This window comes from Hemitrygon akajei, chromosome 19, assembly GCF_048418815.1.
Source record: "Hemitrygon akajei chromosome 19, sHemAka1.3, whole genome shotgun sequence".
NCBI lineage: Eukaryota > Metazoa > Chordata > Chondrichthyes > Myliobatiformes > Dasyatidae > Hemitrygon > Hemitrygon akajei.
Genome location: NC_133142.1, coordinates 16,433,085 through 16,450,024, shown reverse-complemented (window position 1 = coordinate 16,450,024; position 16,940 = coordinate 16,433,085). Strand labels below are relative to the sequence as shown.

General features: G+C 39.8%; 1 protein-coding gene across 2 annotated transcripts in view; it reads left to right on the top strand.

The window, feature by feature from the left end:
* Positions 1 to 16,940, top strand: part of acad9 (acyl-CoA dehydrogenase family, member 9) — a 68,333-nt gene that overhangs the window by 23,096 nt on the left and 28,297 nt on the right. For both annotated transcript variants that reach the window (XM_073072158.1, XM_073072157.1), the window contains exons 6-9: positions 2,808 to 2,886; positions 4,777 to 4,951; positions 7,316 to 7,389; positions 12,406 to 12,481. In XM_073072158.1, coding sequence (XP_072928259.1) covers positions 2,808 to 2,886; positions 4,777 to 4,951; positions 7,316 to 7,389; positions 12,406 to 12,481 — 404 coding nt within the window. The remainder of the gene's footprint in view (positions 1 to 2,807; positions 2,887 to 4,776; positions 4,952 to 7,315; positions 7,390 to 12,405; positions 12,482 to 16,940) is intronic.

The following is a 16,940-nucleotide window of genomic DNA, read 5'->3' as shown; positions in this document are numbered from 1 at the left end:
TTGATGTTTCAGGCCAAGACCATTTGTCAAATCCTTTGAAGGGTCTTGGCCCGAAACATCAACTGTTTACTCTCTTGCAGACAGCAAGGTATTGTGCTGTTAAGTTGTAAACATGTTGGGGGAAGGGGGAAGTTATTAAGAGGATTATGCCACTTTTGTTATGGCAAGTGAAAAATTACAGAAGCTGATCAAAATTAGCCATTGTCCTTTTGAATAACTGCACAAATTCATTGACATCATCTTGTGCATCTATTACTTAGGTTGTCTTTCAATCCCTGAGTCTTTAATTAGAGCTTCTGAGCTGGTGAGATTTCATTTCAATCGTCAACTTAATTACCTACAGGGAAACCTGCATGGAGAAATTATTTCATCTTTTGTTTCTTTCAAGTGTATTGTAAATTTACCAGAATTTGACAAGGAAACTGCCTGTTCTTAACTCTATTTCTATTTAACCATTGTTTCTGTCTTCGTGTATGCTGCCTGGTTTGTGCATTTCCAGAAATTTCAGTCTTTATTCTTATCACGTATGGCTATCTCTCAGACAACCAAGCATGTTATTCTTGATCCTGTCAGCTTTATTTGAAGGTGCTACCTTCTTTTCAAATTCCTAGGTGCTAAACTGACCTTATAATGTGATAAATGCAAGCAAAAAGGAAAAAGAACAAGCAGGCTGACTGTGAGAATTAATGTGTGAATGTGTTATAAATAAAATATTTCAACAAATGATTAAAAAGAAGTCATGGTTTGATTAAATTAACCTTGGCTATTTTGCGTTCACGGTTGTTCTTTTCACAATTTGTGATACATCTTTTTCTCCAAAATGCTTTATTTCAAAAGAATTTGGCTTTTATGGCCTTTCACATTTTCCATTGTTGGAAGTACAGTTGTCCATGATTTATTGTTCTGTGGTAAAAAACATTAAAATATTACAATTTATTTCCCTTTTGTCTTTTACTCCTGTTTATCCTCTGTTTGTTGTAATTAGTTTCTAATTGAGATTTTGACTTGCTATCCTTTGAACCAGCACTGTTTTGTTGGCTGACTTTAAAGAAACCTTCCCATGTAATCTAGTGATATCTGTAATACAGACTTCATCTCTTCTGACATTGCTGTAGGGAACGGTCTCTGGTGCCCTGCAGCAGTGATGTCAGCAAGCAGGCTGGCTTTGCTCGGCAGTATTTATGGCTTAGTTTGCCAGTGAAAGCTCATGCATCTTTTGCGACAATGCAGAACATTCATAGGATAATTATTGCATTAAGTAGTTATATTGGTTTTGTTTTCTGTAACCAATCCCTTCACTTCTTTTTAACTCTCTTTAGATGTGGCTATTACTGTACATTACAAGTTGCCACTTTGATTGACCACAGTTTGTTTTGAATATTTATAATAGCTTGATACTGCTGAGTGGCATAAAGTACTACTTCAAAGGACAGTTAAGAGACTCTCATGACAGGATTTGAAACATGTTTTGCTTCCATTATATACAACCATGGTGAGACTGCTCCTAGAGCATTGTATATAGTTTAGGTCTCCTTATTTTAAAAGGGATATACTTGCCATGGGGTAAGTACAAAGCAGATACATTTGCCATTCCAAGGGTAACAGATTTGCTGTAGGGGAGGGAGTGAGTAACTTAGACTTCCATCTTTAAGAGCTTTTAGATGAATCAGATATCAGTGAAACTTGCAGAATTCTTGCAGGGCTTAATGTGATAGAGGTCCAAAGGATGCAAAGACTTTGGAAACAGGTGACTCTGTTCTGCACAAAGACGTTGTCTGGATTCAAGAGTATTAGCTATAAGGACAGGTTGGAAAAGCATCGATTGATTTCTCTGAAGAGCCAAAGGCTGTTGTATATAAAATTATGCGAAGCACAGCCAGGGTAGATAGAATCATTTTTCATGGGTGGGAATGTCAACTACTAGTGGTAGCGTGATATTAATACACAGCAGCCTCTCCAGACTCTGGATTTGGGGATAGCCAAACGTTATGTGGATTTTCTGCTGTAGTCTGTTTTGTCATGTGCTTTTGTGATATCATTCTGGAGGAACGTTGTTTCATTTTTTTAACTGCATTGCAGTTGTGCTTTCTAAATGACAATAAACTGGAATTCAATTCAATAGAGGACATAACATTAACATGAGAGGGGGAAAGTTTGAAGGAGAGTTGTGCTGCTTTGTTTTTACACAGTGTCAAGTTGCTGTAAACCACATTTAGATAAATTAACAGAATTGAGGGAAATGGACTGCGTGTAGACGGGTATGCAGTTTAAATTGGCATCATGTTCAACATATGGTGGACAGTGTGACTTGTTTCTATGCTGTACTGCTGTATATGTGTAAGATGGATGTAGGAAGAAAGTTTCTCCTGGTTAAGCAGTTTTAAATTTGGGGTCACAGTCTTAGAATGGGGGGTATCCCAATTAGAAATGAGATGAGAAATTTCTTCATTTAGAGCCTAATAAGTCATTGGAATGTTCTACTTTCAGAGGCTGTAGAGGTTCAATCATTAAGTTCATTCAGAAGTAAGGGAATCATGAGATGTATGGATAGTACAGCAACATGGTATTGAAGTAGAAGATCTGTTATGATTTTGATGAATGGCAGGATTGCTCAAGGAGGCCAAAGTGGTCTTCTGATTCAATACAGGTTTCTCAACAACAGAGAGATAATGAACATCCACTGGGACAACCAGTCATTATATGCCAGTTTACAAGCAGGCTACTATTTCACTTTCACCGATTGAAAGTCATTTTGGTGATACCCAATTTCTAATGTGCATCACACATATTTATTAATTTGTTTTCAGTGGGAGTGATGCAGCATCAATTCAAACCAGGGCAACACTCAGTGACGATGGACAGCACTACTTTCTCAATGGATCAAAGGTGAATACAGCGCTAAGTGGTTTTGACAGTCCCTCTTTTTCCTTTTCATCTGATTTATTGTTGGATCAAGAATAACTGCTTTGGAAATGCATCAGACAGGTAGTCTATTTTTCTTTTTTTTTTGTTCCATATTAAAAAGGGAAGCATGTTAGCAAAATTCAAAGCAAGATTTTGTAGCGTTGTACTTTTATCTTCTCATGTTGCTACTCCCCAATATGAACTGCTCTTTCATCATTCTGCCTTGGGGGTCATAATTTTTGTTTTAGTTTTCTGAAATTTCATATGGCCAAATCCTCAAAAGTGATGAGGAGCTACACTATACGGAAAATGGAGGTCTCTAGTTTGATTAATGGCATGTCCAATGTCAAGATGATCTTACTTAGCTGATAATAATGAGCTTCAGAATTGGAAAATAATGTCTGTTAGGTTCTATGTGCTTCTGGGCAAGTGAATCTCTCAAGCTGATGTGGAAATAGGATTGTCTCAGTTTGGTTTTCATTAACCTTGAATTTATCCTGTAAATTTTGAGGTCTAATAATGGCAACACAGAATAGTTAGCACTGTTCTCATAGCTTCAAGGTCCTGGATTTAATCTTATCTCAGGTGCTGTTCCTGTGGAGTTTAAAAGCATTTCACATTGTTTCAGCCCCGTGGTTTCCTTTCATTGGTAGGCAGGGAAGTAAATTGGCTCCTGTAAATTGCTCCTTAGTGTAAGGAAGTGACAGAAGAATTAAATGGGAGTGGTTGGTCATATATATGAAAAATAATTGTAGAGAAATAAGGATTGAGAGAAGGAAAATGATGGGATTACTATTTCATTCTTTACTGTAATATAATTCTTCTTAAGCCTATCACCCCTACTGGGGCATAGACTGCTGATAGCAGCTCACCAGAGTCCTCTGTCCTAGGCTAGTCTTGCAAGGTGTAGCCTATTGAAGCTCCTTCCTTTCCCAGTGATGAGGTCTTCGGAGCTTCTGTCGGGGTTTCAGTAGTGTTGGGTTTTTACGGCATGGTATTGCTAACCCCACCCACCAGGATTGAGACCGTCCATGGTGGAGTTTGTAATATAAATTCCTGCCTAAAATTGTTGATACAAAATTAGTGATATTTGTGAACCAAAAGCATATTAGGCAAATATTAGTTCATTTTCAAGAGTCAGGTAGAAGACTGGACTTTAGCAGTGTGTTGGAAATGAAGATGCAGAATTAGTGGAGGTCATCCTCCCTTCAAAGACGATCTTCTGACTTGCCTTGAAGCTCACTATGGAAATGGGTAGTAGAAGTCATAAATGGAATACTCAAATGCTGAGATGAAAAGCCATAAATGTTCGTCTGCACTGAATTGTCAGTCTAGATCAGGGGGTTTCCAGCCTGGGGTCCATAGACCCCCAGTTAATGATAGGGGTTCATGACATTAAAAAAAAAGGTTGGGAACCCCTGGTCTAGCTTCTGCTCATAATTTCCCGTGAATGGTTTAACTAACTAGCTTAGCATTTGCAGTGAGAAATGACCGACCAACATACAACATCTTTTGAAGCTCCGTTTGGCAAAAACTTGCCAATGTAAGCAACCTTCACTTGGTGTGGCAGGCTCCTCTGTCATGTTACACTTTCGTGTGAGTTGGTGAGGATGGACAAGGAAGGTGACCATCTTCTACATAAAGCCAAGAGATGGATAGCTGAGTGAGCTGGTCGGCAATATCCTTGAATGTTTCTGACATTCAGGGACATTAAAAACAATTCTATTTTTGAACACAAACATTGTGGAACATTCAGAATTTTGCACTTTAAAGAGAACATTAATTGGAAAAAAATTGCAATTAGTTGAACAGTATTATCTGAAATTACTCTTTGTCTTGTTTCTGATGTCTATTCATTGACTTCTGCTGCAGATCTGGATATCAAACGGTGGAATTGCAGATATTTTTACAGTGTTTGCACAAACAAAAGTAGTTGACAAAGATGGTGCAACCAAAGATAAGATCACAGCTTTTGTGGTGGAGAGAAAATTTGGTGGTATTACCAGTGGGAAGCCGGAAGACAAACTAGGAATCCGTGGATCCAATAGTAAGGCATTCATGATTCTGGTGTGAAAGCATTTAAGTTCCTTATTATTAAAAGAATCAAATGCAAAGTCATTTCATTTGATATGCAATTTGTGTGCTACTCATTTTGATTAAATTCGAAATACAAAATTTTTTTTGATGTATTGACAAAAGTTTATGGTAACTGATAAATTCTATTATTGCTAAACTATCCAAATGAGTGTTTCCATTTCACACAAACTGTTCTCTCCGAATTTTACCAAGAACAGTTTGATAACTTCTCAATGGGTTTGTTCAGAATAATGAACAGGATTGGGAAGCTTTTCATCTGCACCAGTTGCTCAAGTTGGTAGAGAAAAGATGAGGTGTAAAGGTTAATTACTGTTTTACACATAGAGGAATTTACAATTCAGTTATGAGTTGGATTCAGCCCATGGTCTGGGTCCACCTGCACTTACCTGGGCCAGGTGCAGAAGGCTCATAAACTGACCCAGCTTCCTTGGAACTGACCCAGCAAGATGTAGCATGATATCAACAATGACAAAAATTAATGTAAACAAAATAGGACACATTCGGTTTAAATGAGCCACTGGACTGAGAAATAATAGATATTGATATCAATGTCATTTTTTTCTCTCTCTCCTGATCTTCAGACTGCAAGGCAGTGGATTCTGTAGTGCAATGCTGAACAATCCCAGTGGGATCGTGCTTTTCCATTGAACTCCATATGAACTCTGCTGAGGGAGCAGATTGTCTGTCAGTAGAGCAGGTGAACCTTTCCAAACTACCAGGCACAATCAGCGTAATTCAGCGCAAGACACTGATTGGCAAAGCTAGTTTCAGTAAAATATTTTCCCTAGTTTACCTCTTTTGATCCTCAAAGATGAATTGGATTATTTCCATTGCCACCCAATTCACTTCAGTGTGGAAGTGAAAGGCATTTCTGCTTTAAAATAAGTCTTGTAGTTCAATTTTAAAATCTGTCCAAGGTTAGTCAATGGAACAGGATTCCATATGCCAGAGCAATCTGCTTTCGATATTTGAATGCATCTTAATTACATGCTGACCACGTCCATTATTCCCATTTGGCCATAATTTGTTGAAATTAGCTACTTGACAATGTTTGCCTTTAATTGGACTTGTCGTCAACATGTCAATTTCTCTGCGGTTCAAGCTGCTGAAAGTGAGGTGTTAATCATGTGGAAAAGGAAATTAGTTATATAAAATCTCAGCTAGAGGAATGCACAATATATTAAAGGTTGGGAAATGGAAAAAGGAAGGCCAAGAAATATGTTGATGTAAATATTAAGAGAATTAAATTAAGGGAAAGAAAGAATGGTCATATTTTCAGTATTTACAGTTTCTTGAATTTCAAATACAAGAAATACCAAGAAAAAGGAAACTTTTTTTTTCAAATTACTTCTACAATTCTGCACTATGAAATAGCACAAAGAGGTGCTGCACATTTAACAATGGCTACTGCTGCTTGCATGGACTCTTATTCTTCCAGTTATATTACTGATTCTGAATCAGTAATATTGCTGCTGTTTACTTGATATGAATATGATGAATGTAATAGAGTGATGTTTACTTACCACCTTTGAGCAATAATTTACGCAGGATATTTGAAAATAGTGTAATGGTATACTTTGGAAAGGAACTGTGAAATCCCTTATCACATTCGCAATGCAGACGGCCCTTCAGCTTCTGATGCTTTTGTATTTTATACTTAGTGGTTATGAGTCCTTTAGGATTTGCTTCATAATAAGGACTTGGTAGCATTTTTTTCTCAGCACTTTTTCTCATATTCCTTTCTACAGTTTTTGATAAATACAGATGCAAGCATTAGCTGTCTCTTTGCTCCAGTCTCATCACTAATTTGTATTGTCTCTATGTTAATAGCTATTCCTACAAACATTGAAACAAATATCCTTAGCATAATGAAATTTCAAGGCATCTTCTTTATCAATCCAGTTAGTGGAATCAATGGAACTGGCATTTCAGAGCTAAGTAATTCAATGTTGTCTACCAAGGCCAACAGTTGTAAACTAATTAGTGGTTGAAGATGAGTCAAAGCAATAAACAGCATTTCAATTTCCCCAGATACCTTTTACAACTACATTTCATCCACATATCATCACTGCTCATCTTGCTAGTGCTTCATAGAGCAGAGGAGGCAGCGGGTGGGGGTGGGGAGTGTAGTTTGATTGTGTGGCAAAATTATGAGTGGCATACTTGTCCTCTTATCATTCTTGTGCTTGCTGATCTACCTGGCCTTTTAAAATTCACACTCTCCATGTCCCTGACATTGCATATTTCTATATTTTTTCAGCCCTTTAATTGTCTGTGCATTACAGAAAGCTAACAATTAGTTTTGTACTTTCAGCTTGTGAAGTTCATTTTGAGAATACCAAAGTGCCGGTAGAAAATGTCCTGGGAGAAGTTGGTGGCGGGTTTAAGGTAATTAATAAAAGTATGTTAGTTAAATAATTACTTCAAATTCAATTCATTTGATATTTTTATCAATACATGTTTTAATTATGTTTAATGCTACATGAACAATGAATGAACTGACTTTATTTCTTGAATCCTTCACGTACATGAGGAGTAAAAATCTTTACTTCTCTGTCTGATAGTGCAATGTACAATCATAGTAATTTATGATAAATAGAACAGTCATGTAACATAGAGTACACTCAAATCAGTGTGAGTTACTCAGTCTGATGGCCTGGTGGAAGAAGCTGTCCTGGAGCCTGTTGGTCCTGGCTTTTATGCTGTGGTACCATTTCCCAGATGGTAGCAACTGGAGTAGATTGTGATTGGGGTGACTCGGGTCCCCAATGATCCTATAGGCCCTTTTTATATACTTGTCCTTGTAAGTGTCCTGAATCGTGGGAAGTTCACAGCTACAGATGCGCTGGGCTGTCCGCACCACTCTCTGCAGAGTCCTGCGATTGAGAGAGGTACAGTTCCCATATCAGGCAGTAACGCAGCCAGTCAGGATGCTCTCAATTGTGCCCCTGTAGAAACAGTGCTGGTTCAAAGGATAGCAAGTAGGATTTGGGGGCCCATATCAAACTTCCTCAGCCATCTGAGGTGAAAGAGGCGCTGTTGTGCCTTTCTCACCACACAGCTGGTGTGTACAGACCATGTGAGGTCCTCGGTGATGTGGATGCCAAGGAACTTGAAGCTGTTTACCCTCTCAACCCCAGATCCATTGATGTCAATAGGGGTTAGTCCGTCTCCATTCCTCCTGTAATCCACAACCAGCTCCTTTGTTTTTGCAACATTGAGGGAGAGGTTGTTTTCTTGACACCACTGTGTCAGAGAAATGACTTCTTCCCTGTAGGTCACCTTGTTATTGTTTGAGATAAGGCCAAGCAATGTCGTGTCATTGGCAAATTTAATTAGCATTTCAAAGCTAAGTAATTCAATACAAATAAACAATTGTACATTTCTTTTGATATAAGCAGTTTTAAGTATTTGTAATGTTAGCCTTTTATGGCATTACTCAGAAGATCTAAACTTTAAATGAAACATTTGTTCTGTTTCTCTCCCACTCCATTTGCTCAGAACCTTTATTCTTCAATCATTTATCTTAGTTTCTGGTGTAAAATGTTGAGATACAGAATGGTTAAGTACAGTGCTTTGAATCACTTAATGTCTTAACCTATTCTGACATTTATAGCATCTCTGTAATATGGCTAAGTGTTACAACTTATATCAATATTATTTTAGCGATTCACTGAAATAAAATTTCACAGAGTATCCAAAATAAAGCTTTTCATCTAGCACCCCAGTGCATGCTTTTGGTGCCAATGGGTGCTGGTAGAAACTGTCTGTGTTTGCCAGACAAGTGTCTTTTATTTATTCATTCAAGGGATGTGGGCATTACAGACTGAGCCAGCTTTTAGTTCCCTGTTCCTAATGAGAAGGTGGTGGTGAACTGCCTCCTTCTCTGCTTCAGCCCTTCAGGTGTGGGTGTAAGCTGAGTACATTTAGGGAGAATTTCAAGATTTTAATGCAGCCACAGTGATGGAATGCCGATATATTTCACCATTAGTCAGACTGCACTTGGAGTGTTATGAGCAGCTTTGGACCCCATATCTAAGAAAGGATGTGCTGACATTAGGGAGGGTTCAGAGGAAGTACACAAGAATGATTCCAGGAATGAAAGGTTGAATGTATCATGAGTGTTTGATGGCTCTAGGCCTGTACTCATTGGGGTTTAGAAGAAAACTCCTGTGAGTACAGGCCTTACTGAAAGGTCTCATTGAAACCTTTAGAATATTGAAAGGCCTAGAATGGATGTGGCCTTTTTTTTTTGGTTTCCTGTAGTGGGGGAGTCTGAGACCAGAGGGCACAGCCTCAGAATAGAAGGATGTCGCAACAGAAATTAGATTTAGAATAACACACACAAAATGCTGGTGGAACACAGCAGGCCAGGCAGCATCTATAGGGAGAAGCACTGTCGACGTTTCGGGCCAAGACCCTTCTTCAGGACTATCTGAAAGGAGAGATACTAAGAGATTGTGTTAACGCAATTGTGCTGTTAGGACGCAGCATCCACGGTCAACCTTGACCAATGGAGGGCCACATCATTTCATTGAATGATTTGGAATGAGGCCATTTGATGCATCATGTGTGTTTCATTTTTTGAAAGAATCATCTAAATCATCCCACTTCCATGCTATTCTCCAGTAGTATTGTAACATTAGTTTGACTAATGTTCAGATTCAAATTCCTTTTCAAAATTATTATTGAAAATACTCCCCTTCAGACAATACATTTCAGATCAGTACACTCTTCATTTAAAAAAATAAGTTTTGTCTTTTTTTTCTTTTGTCAATTATCTTGAAGCTGTCTTTGACTTGCTCTAGAATCCAGCACCTACAGTATGTTGTCTCTATTCTCCGGTTGCCGACCTTCTTGTCAGAAAAAACTCCCATGTCTTATTCACCCTTCCCTTCCCTTTCCTGTGCTAAAATCAAACTCAGCCTCTCTGACCTCTCATTGTTGGTTAACACAAATATGCATGAAGACTTGAGATCAAAATATATAGGTGAACTGATTCATAGAAATATAAGTTGTATATGCTGCACTCACTGCCTGTTATGTTGTTGGCACCTGGGACAGCAATGAAGGTCCTCCAGCTCTGGCTTTGTTCAGGACTCCTTCATTGTGTCAGGAGCTTCCTCTCAGTTTTCACTACTGTCAGTCGTGCAAGTCCCACGTGGTGACTCAAGAATGCCATTGCACTCAGATGTAGAAGGACTCTTCATTCCTATTTATATAACAATAATGTTATACCAGTCAGGGTTGATAGCCGTGAGCTGAACTCCCGAACCTGGAGGACCACTCTTAGTCTAGCCTTTACCCTTTGACTTCTTTAGCATTGATGACCCTAACAAGAGTGTTACAGATTCAAGCAACAATAAATATATGAGTTAGGCAGGGGTTTTTATAACAAATAACACGTTTATTAAACACTGAAAACAAACCCCCCAAAAGTAAACAAATCACTAACGTAACCGGATATCAGCTGCTGTGCGGCAGCTTAAACAGTTCTTAAAGTAAGGCAGCTTAAACAGTTCTGAAAGCGATGTTGCAAAAACAGCTCTTCAAAGTAGTATTGCAAAAGTTCAAAATGCTCACAGTCCATTTGAGGGAGAGACTTTTTAAGACAATTTAAATTCTCTTTCACGTCGTGTTGCTTCGGTTCCCAAGATTGAACTTTTTCCCATGAAGATGGAAATGAAACGGCTTAAAGGCACTGACCTTTCCTTTACAAAACTGTTCCCAATCCTTTCTGCTATTTCACAGGGATTAACATGAGAACAGTCAACGAATTCCTTCCGAATAAGGATCAAACAAGGTCGAACCTGTTTCACCGTCGAAATCGATTCTCCTCGATCTTTTAACTCCCGAACTCCGATCTTCACTCTCCACTGATTCTCAACTAGCAGTGTTATAAAGAAACTGCTGGCAATGACCTTTTAAACTTTAGGCATTAAATAAAACTTCATCTTTCAACTAAACTGCGTCATAACATTAAATCACGCAGTGGCATGAAGTCAACATGGCAAATCCAGCCACGAACTGCCCCTCCTCACAGGGAGGGGTCCTCCTTTTATACCCTGTTTAAAAAAAACCTGCCACATGACCTCTACTGGTGGGAAAATGACGTCACTCCACCATCACAAGACCATTGCCTCAAGTCCAGTATAGCTTCAACCCCAGTCACGGGACAAGGGCACCACTGTCACGTGTCACGGGTACGTAACAAGAGCAATAGTTTAAAGCCCTGACTCCAATGAGCTCTCTGGATCATTGAGGCATGCAGACCTCCAAATTATGACAAGGTTTTAGTCCTCTTGGAGGTTGTATTTAGTGTAAATGTTTCAAGATGGCGGGCACGACGCAGCACGCAGCGGCCACTCCAGGAATGAATATCTGTTATCTGTAAGTAGGGGCTGTGTACAATCCTGATTTGATGGAGTCGGACGTGTGAAGCACGGAGGAACACCTGGTGGAACTTTTGAAATGCCTGTTTCGCTGCCGCTGCTACTGTGTGATCAGAGAAATCTCCGGGAGGAAGGCCCCGAATCCTTGGCTTTGCCTGTTGCTTGGCGGCCGGTGCCGGGGTCGAAGCGCTTGGCAGAGGTGGTGCTCGGTGTCAGAGGGCTGGTCGGAGGCTCGAAGTTTTCGGACGGACTCGGAGTTAGCTGTGGTCGGAGCTCCCAAAGTGCTGTATCGGCAAGCTGCAGCGCTGGAGGTTCATGGCAGGAAGAGTTTTTCTTCCTTCTACCGTCTGTGTGAGATGATGGGCTGTCAGGACTTTGAGACTTTCTTTTAAACCATGCCATGGACTGCTCTTTATCAGATTACGGTATTGCTTTGCACTGTTGAAACTATGTGTTATAATTATGTGGTCTTTGTCAGTTAGTCTTTTATCAATTATGGTATTGTCTGCACTGTTGAAACTGTATGTTAACTATAACTATATGTAATCTGTGGTTTTGTGTAGGTCTTGTAGCTTTAGGTTTGTCTGTTGGGTTTGTAGTTCCTTTCCGGGGAACGTGCTAAAACGGTAGCGCGATATCGATACGCAGCAGCCTCTCCGGACTCTGGATTGGGGATTACCAAATGTTATGTGGTTTTTCTTGTGTTTGGTCTGTTTTGTGCTTTTTCGTGATATCATTCCGGAGAACGTTGTCTCATTTTTTAATTGCATTGTATTTGTGGTTTATAAATGACAATAAACTGAATCTGAATCTGAAATTGAGTTTATTTAGAGAAGTGGTGATGGCATAAGAAAACCCATGGTCTCCTGTTTTCTGTGCATCAAAGATAATCACAAAATTTATGGTGAACTTGAACAGTAGGCTCATTGTTGAAAGTAAATGGAGCAGGATTATGTTTTTATCAATAGAAATTTTAATGAGACTGAAATTATTTTGTTTTCTGTTCCTCCAGGTGGCCATGAAGATCTTGAATAGTGGGCGATTTAGCATGGGGAGTGCATCTGCAGGAATGATAAAAAAGCTTATTGGTGAGATTATAAAAAGATAATCTTGTTGATTTGTAAGCTAAATGCTGAATAATCATCTTCTAGCTATCAACCATACCAGCTAAAACTGTAAAACATTGGGTCAATACAGTTCTCGACTTAGACCGTACACAGCTCCAGCATCCCAGGTTTGAGCATGCCTCAGGTGCAGCCTGTGTGGAGGTTCTATGTTTTCTGAGAACTGAGAGCTCCAGTTTTCTCCCACATCCTAAGGACATACATAGAAAGGTCACTGGCTTTTTTTAAATTAACTCCTGAGTGGGTAAGTGAGCCAAGATGAGCCAATAGGCATGGGAAGGTCTACAGGGAAAAGAGACTGATGGGTTGTTCTACTGGGAGCTACCATGGATGAGATGGGCTGATTGGCTGCCTCTTCTGTCATTATAAGTCAGCAAGTATGATCGATTACAGCCTTCACGTCCTAATCCAGGTTAGGTATGATTTGTTTATATAATGCTGGCTAAAATAATTTATTGTCCATTCCTTGGTGCTCTGAAAAAGTATTGATGAGTTTCTGTCTTTTGTTTTAAGTGTAGTTAATGTTAATGGAATAGATCATGTTGGAGACCCTGCCCATCTGTATTTACCTGGTACAGGTACAGAGGTGGAATCTCACTGGGACTCTGGTTCCTGCTAGCAACTGCAGATGCCTCTGTGACATGGAGGCCTCAGCCACAGAATCCCTCTAGCAGGCTTTGACAGAAAGCTGGAAACATACAGCAGTATTTAAAAGCTCTTAAAATTGAAATTAGTACATGATATCTTAGGGCAGCAGTGAAGATCCTCTGCCTCTGTCTATACAGAAGATTCTTTATCACGGTTTCAGTAACAATTGTTTCTTGACCAGTCAGGGTTGTTAGCCCTGCGCTGAATCCCCGAACATGGAGGACCAGGGGACCATTCGTAGTCTGGCCTATATCCTTTGACCTGTTTGGCATGGGTGACCTACCAAGAGCGAAAGCACAAGGCATGTGGATTCTTGTGAGAAATGTTAGTGACATGTCACAACACTGTTATTTTATTGGTCCCGGGCTACAGTTGTTCTACTTGAGTCTGGCTCATCATTGCAGGTGGCTGAATATCTGTGCAGTTGAGACCACTTCTGGACTTTAAACTGCCTCTAGCCAGGTGCTCCTTTATGAAGAAAATTAGTGGTTTTGCTGAAAAATAACCTGCCACAATAGGAATGGTGTACCACAGCCAGAGATTTCTGCAGTTGAACAACACAGAAACCAACCTGTCTGCCCACCATGTGCTTGCCGCCCATTGTACCTAGCAACATTAACCCCTTTACCCAATTTAGGTCTGTAGTCTTCTTTGCGTGGGTGATTCAGATACTTGTCTAGATGTTTCTTAAATCCATTGAGAATATCTGCTGGCACCACCTCTTCAGGTAGTGCTTTACAGTCTAATCACCCACTGTGAGTAATTTTTAAAAAAAGGTATCTTTCAGATGCCCTCTAACCTTCCCACCTCTTACCTTAAACCTATGCCCTCTTATCGTAGACATCCCTGTCCTAGTCATGGGAAATAGAGCTTTAATATCTGCCTTGTGTATCCCAATAATCTATCACAATTTTATATACCTCCTATCATCTCATACCTCAATCTCCTCAGCTGTAGCTTATCCAGACTCGTTTCCATGGAGGAGTCCCAATCAAGCAATACCTTTGTCAGTTTTCTGTACACCGTCACTATCACATCCTTCTTATGGTGTGGTGACCCAAACACTCCATATTGCCCTATCATTTACTGTGCATGTTTGTCCCTCCTTTGTCCTCCCAAAGTGCATCACCCAGCATGTCTCAAACTCAGCTCTGTCGTCCTTAGCTTTGACCTCGCTTGTTTCTAATACACCACCAGTTTTTGCAGTATATGCAAACTAACATATCTACCTTGTATTCCATTATGCTGTCCAACACAGATTAGAATCTGAACTGATAATGTCCGTCTTCCTATCCTGTTGATTTGGCAGGATGTTAAATTGAGATTTTGCTCTGTCAATAATACTAGCAAGGTCAATATTTAAAACCTTGTATGAATTGCCATTGAGAGAAAGGAAGTGAGCTGTTGTCTTCATTCACAGTAAATTACGTGTAAAACTATTCCCTCAGTTCCAGTTTGCAGATTATGACTAAGGGACATCAAAGGATTATGGATAGATCTCCAAGTCTAGATAGACATGATGTTCCCACGTCTCTGCTACCCTTTCCCTAGATCATTGGAGGCTGTGTGTTTGAGAGGTGCTGTCCAGGAAGCCTTGGCAAGCAGACGTGATGTGCCAGTGATGGAGAAAGTGAATGATTAGGTTAACAGGTGATGTGCTTTGCAATTCCAACAATGCACAAAAATATATTCCAACATTTGTTTGCTATGGGTATCATGAAAAGGTGGTGGAGAGTCCAGTGCTTGATCATTTGTGTAAATTTCAGACTGGGGTTAATTTCAGATCAGTAAGGGAATCAAGAGTTATAAGGAAAGGGTAGGAAGCTGGATTTGAGAAATGTCTGAACACCCATGATCATACTGAGTGGTGGAGTTGGATCGAGGGGCTACTTAGCTTGTTCCTGTTCTCATTTTTATGGTCTTATTGTCTGTCATATCCCTACTTTTTGCTTCCTGCCTGTTAGTAATTCTTTTATCCATTACTGTATGATACCAGCTCTTGTGACTTAGAATGTGCATCACAAAGGTTAAAAGTTCAAACACAATCCACTCTTTCCTCATTGTCCACTCCAGTTGACGGTCCCTCCATGAAAGTGGATACAGAACAGATGTTTCCATGATGGTGGCAATTGTTTGGAATAGGGAGACAATGGAGCAATTTATATCTTTGTGGGTCATTAATCTTGGAACTATTCTACCCCAGACATTTGTGGAACTAGTGTTATGGAATACAGTGGATTCCAGTTAATTGGGACACATTGGGACCAATACGTTTTGGCCCAATTAAGCAGCTGTCCCAGTTTTCTGATGTTTTCAGGGAAGTAGTTAAAAAAGTTTAAAAAAGACAAGCTACCATTTAATTGAGTAACAAATTTTAAATTTAAATGAAATATAGAACAAATTAAAACACTACCACTTTGAAACTGTGTATTAGTTCATAATAGTTACCGACGGATGAATTCATCTAGTGTACACTGGAGTGTGCTTTTGATGGTAAATGAACAAAATCAGCGTAGGCACCCAGTGCAGATAATGGACTGCCTTCATCACCTTCCTACCTGAAGTTATGTTGTAATCCAACAGTAAATTTCCTGTATTCCTGTGTAGTCACTAGCTCAGGTTCAGTTGTGTTATCCTGGTAACTTTCCTCGTCTTCATATTCCCAGTTTGGTGTTTTTGTACAATGCTTTCAATGATTGCATCCCTCAAATATTAATTTGCATTGTAACATTCAAGATGATCGGCAATACCTTTAAATTCTACATTGTTCCTAACTTGTTGAAGTAGTGAAATCTTTTCATTCTCACTCCTGGCCTTTTCCAGCATCTCCAAGCCTAAACTTTGAAACTGCAGTGACCAAAACCGTTCTGAATTGTTTTGCTGCTTATCACTAGCAAACTGTACTGCCTGTAAAAGCTTCAACTTTGTACTCACTTACTTGGTTGTTGAAGAAGATGACAAAGATGCCAGTAGATTTACTTCAGTTGTTTCAAGACTGTGGTTCACCAACTTTCCACGATACATCTTTTGAATTTTTATGATTCCTGTATCAGTTGGCTGCAGACAAGAGAAAATCTGCAGATGCTAGTAATCTGAGCAACCCACACAAAATGCTGGAAGAACTAAGCAGGGCAGGCAGCATCTAAGAATAGAGTACAGTCGGCATTTCACCCTGAAATGTTGATTGTACTCTTTTCCTAGATGCTGCCTGCTCTATAGACAATAGACAGTAGGTGCAGGAGTAGGCCATTCGGCCCTTCTAGCCAGCACCGCCATTCACTGTGATCATGGCTGATCATACACAATCAGTACCCCGTTCCTGCCCTCTCCCCATATCCCTTGACCCCACTATCTATAAAAGCTCTATCTAACTCCCGCCATTCCTTGTGAACCTACGCTGCACTCCCTCAATAGCAAGAATGTCCTTCCTCAAATTTGGAGACCAAAACTGCACACAATACTCCAGGTGGGGTCTCACCAGGGCCCTGTACAGCTGCAGAAGGACCTCTTTACTCCTATACTCAATTGAATACTCTACTGAGTTCCTTCAGCATTTTGTGTGTGTTGCTACATTGACTGCAGCAAGGATGCCATATTGATAGGCAAAAATTGTGGCTGGGTGTTTCTCAAACATTCTATGTTTGGGTGTGCTACACCGTTGTCAACAAGCAGAAAAATTTTGCTTGATTTCTGCTGTAGCACAATATCCCAACTCATTAGCCATTGGAAGTCTTCCATGCATTCTTATTAGCATAGTACTCGATTGGTAAACTCT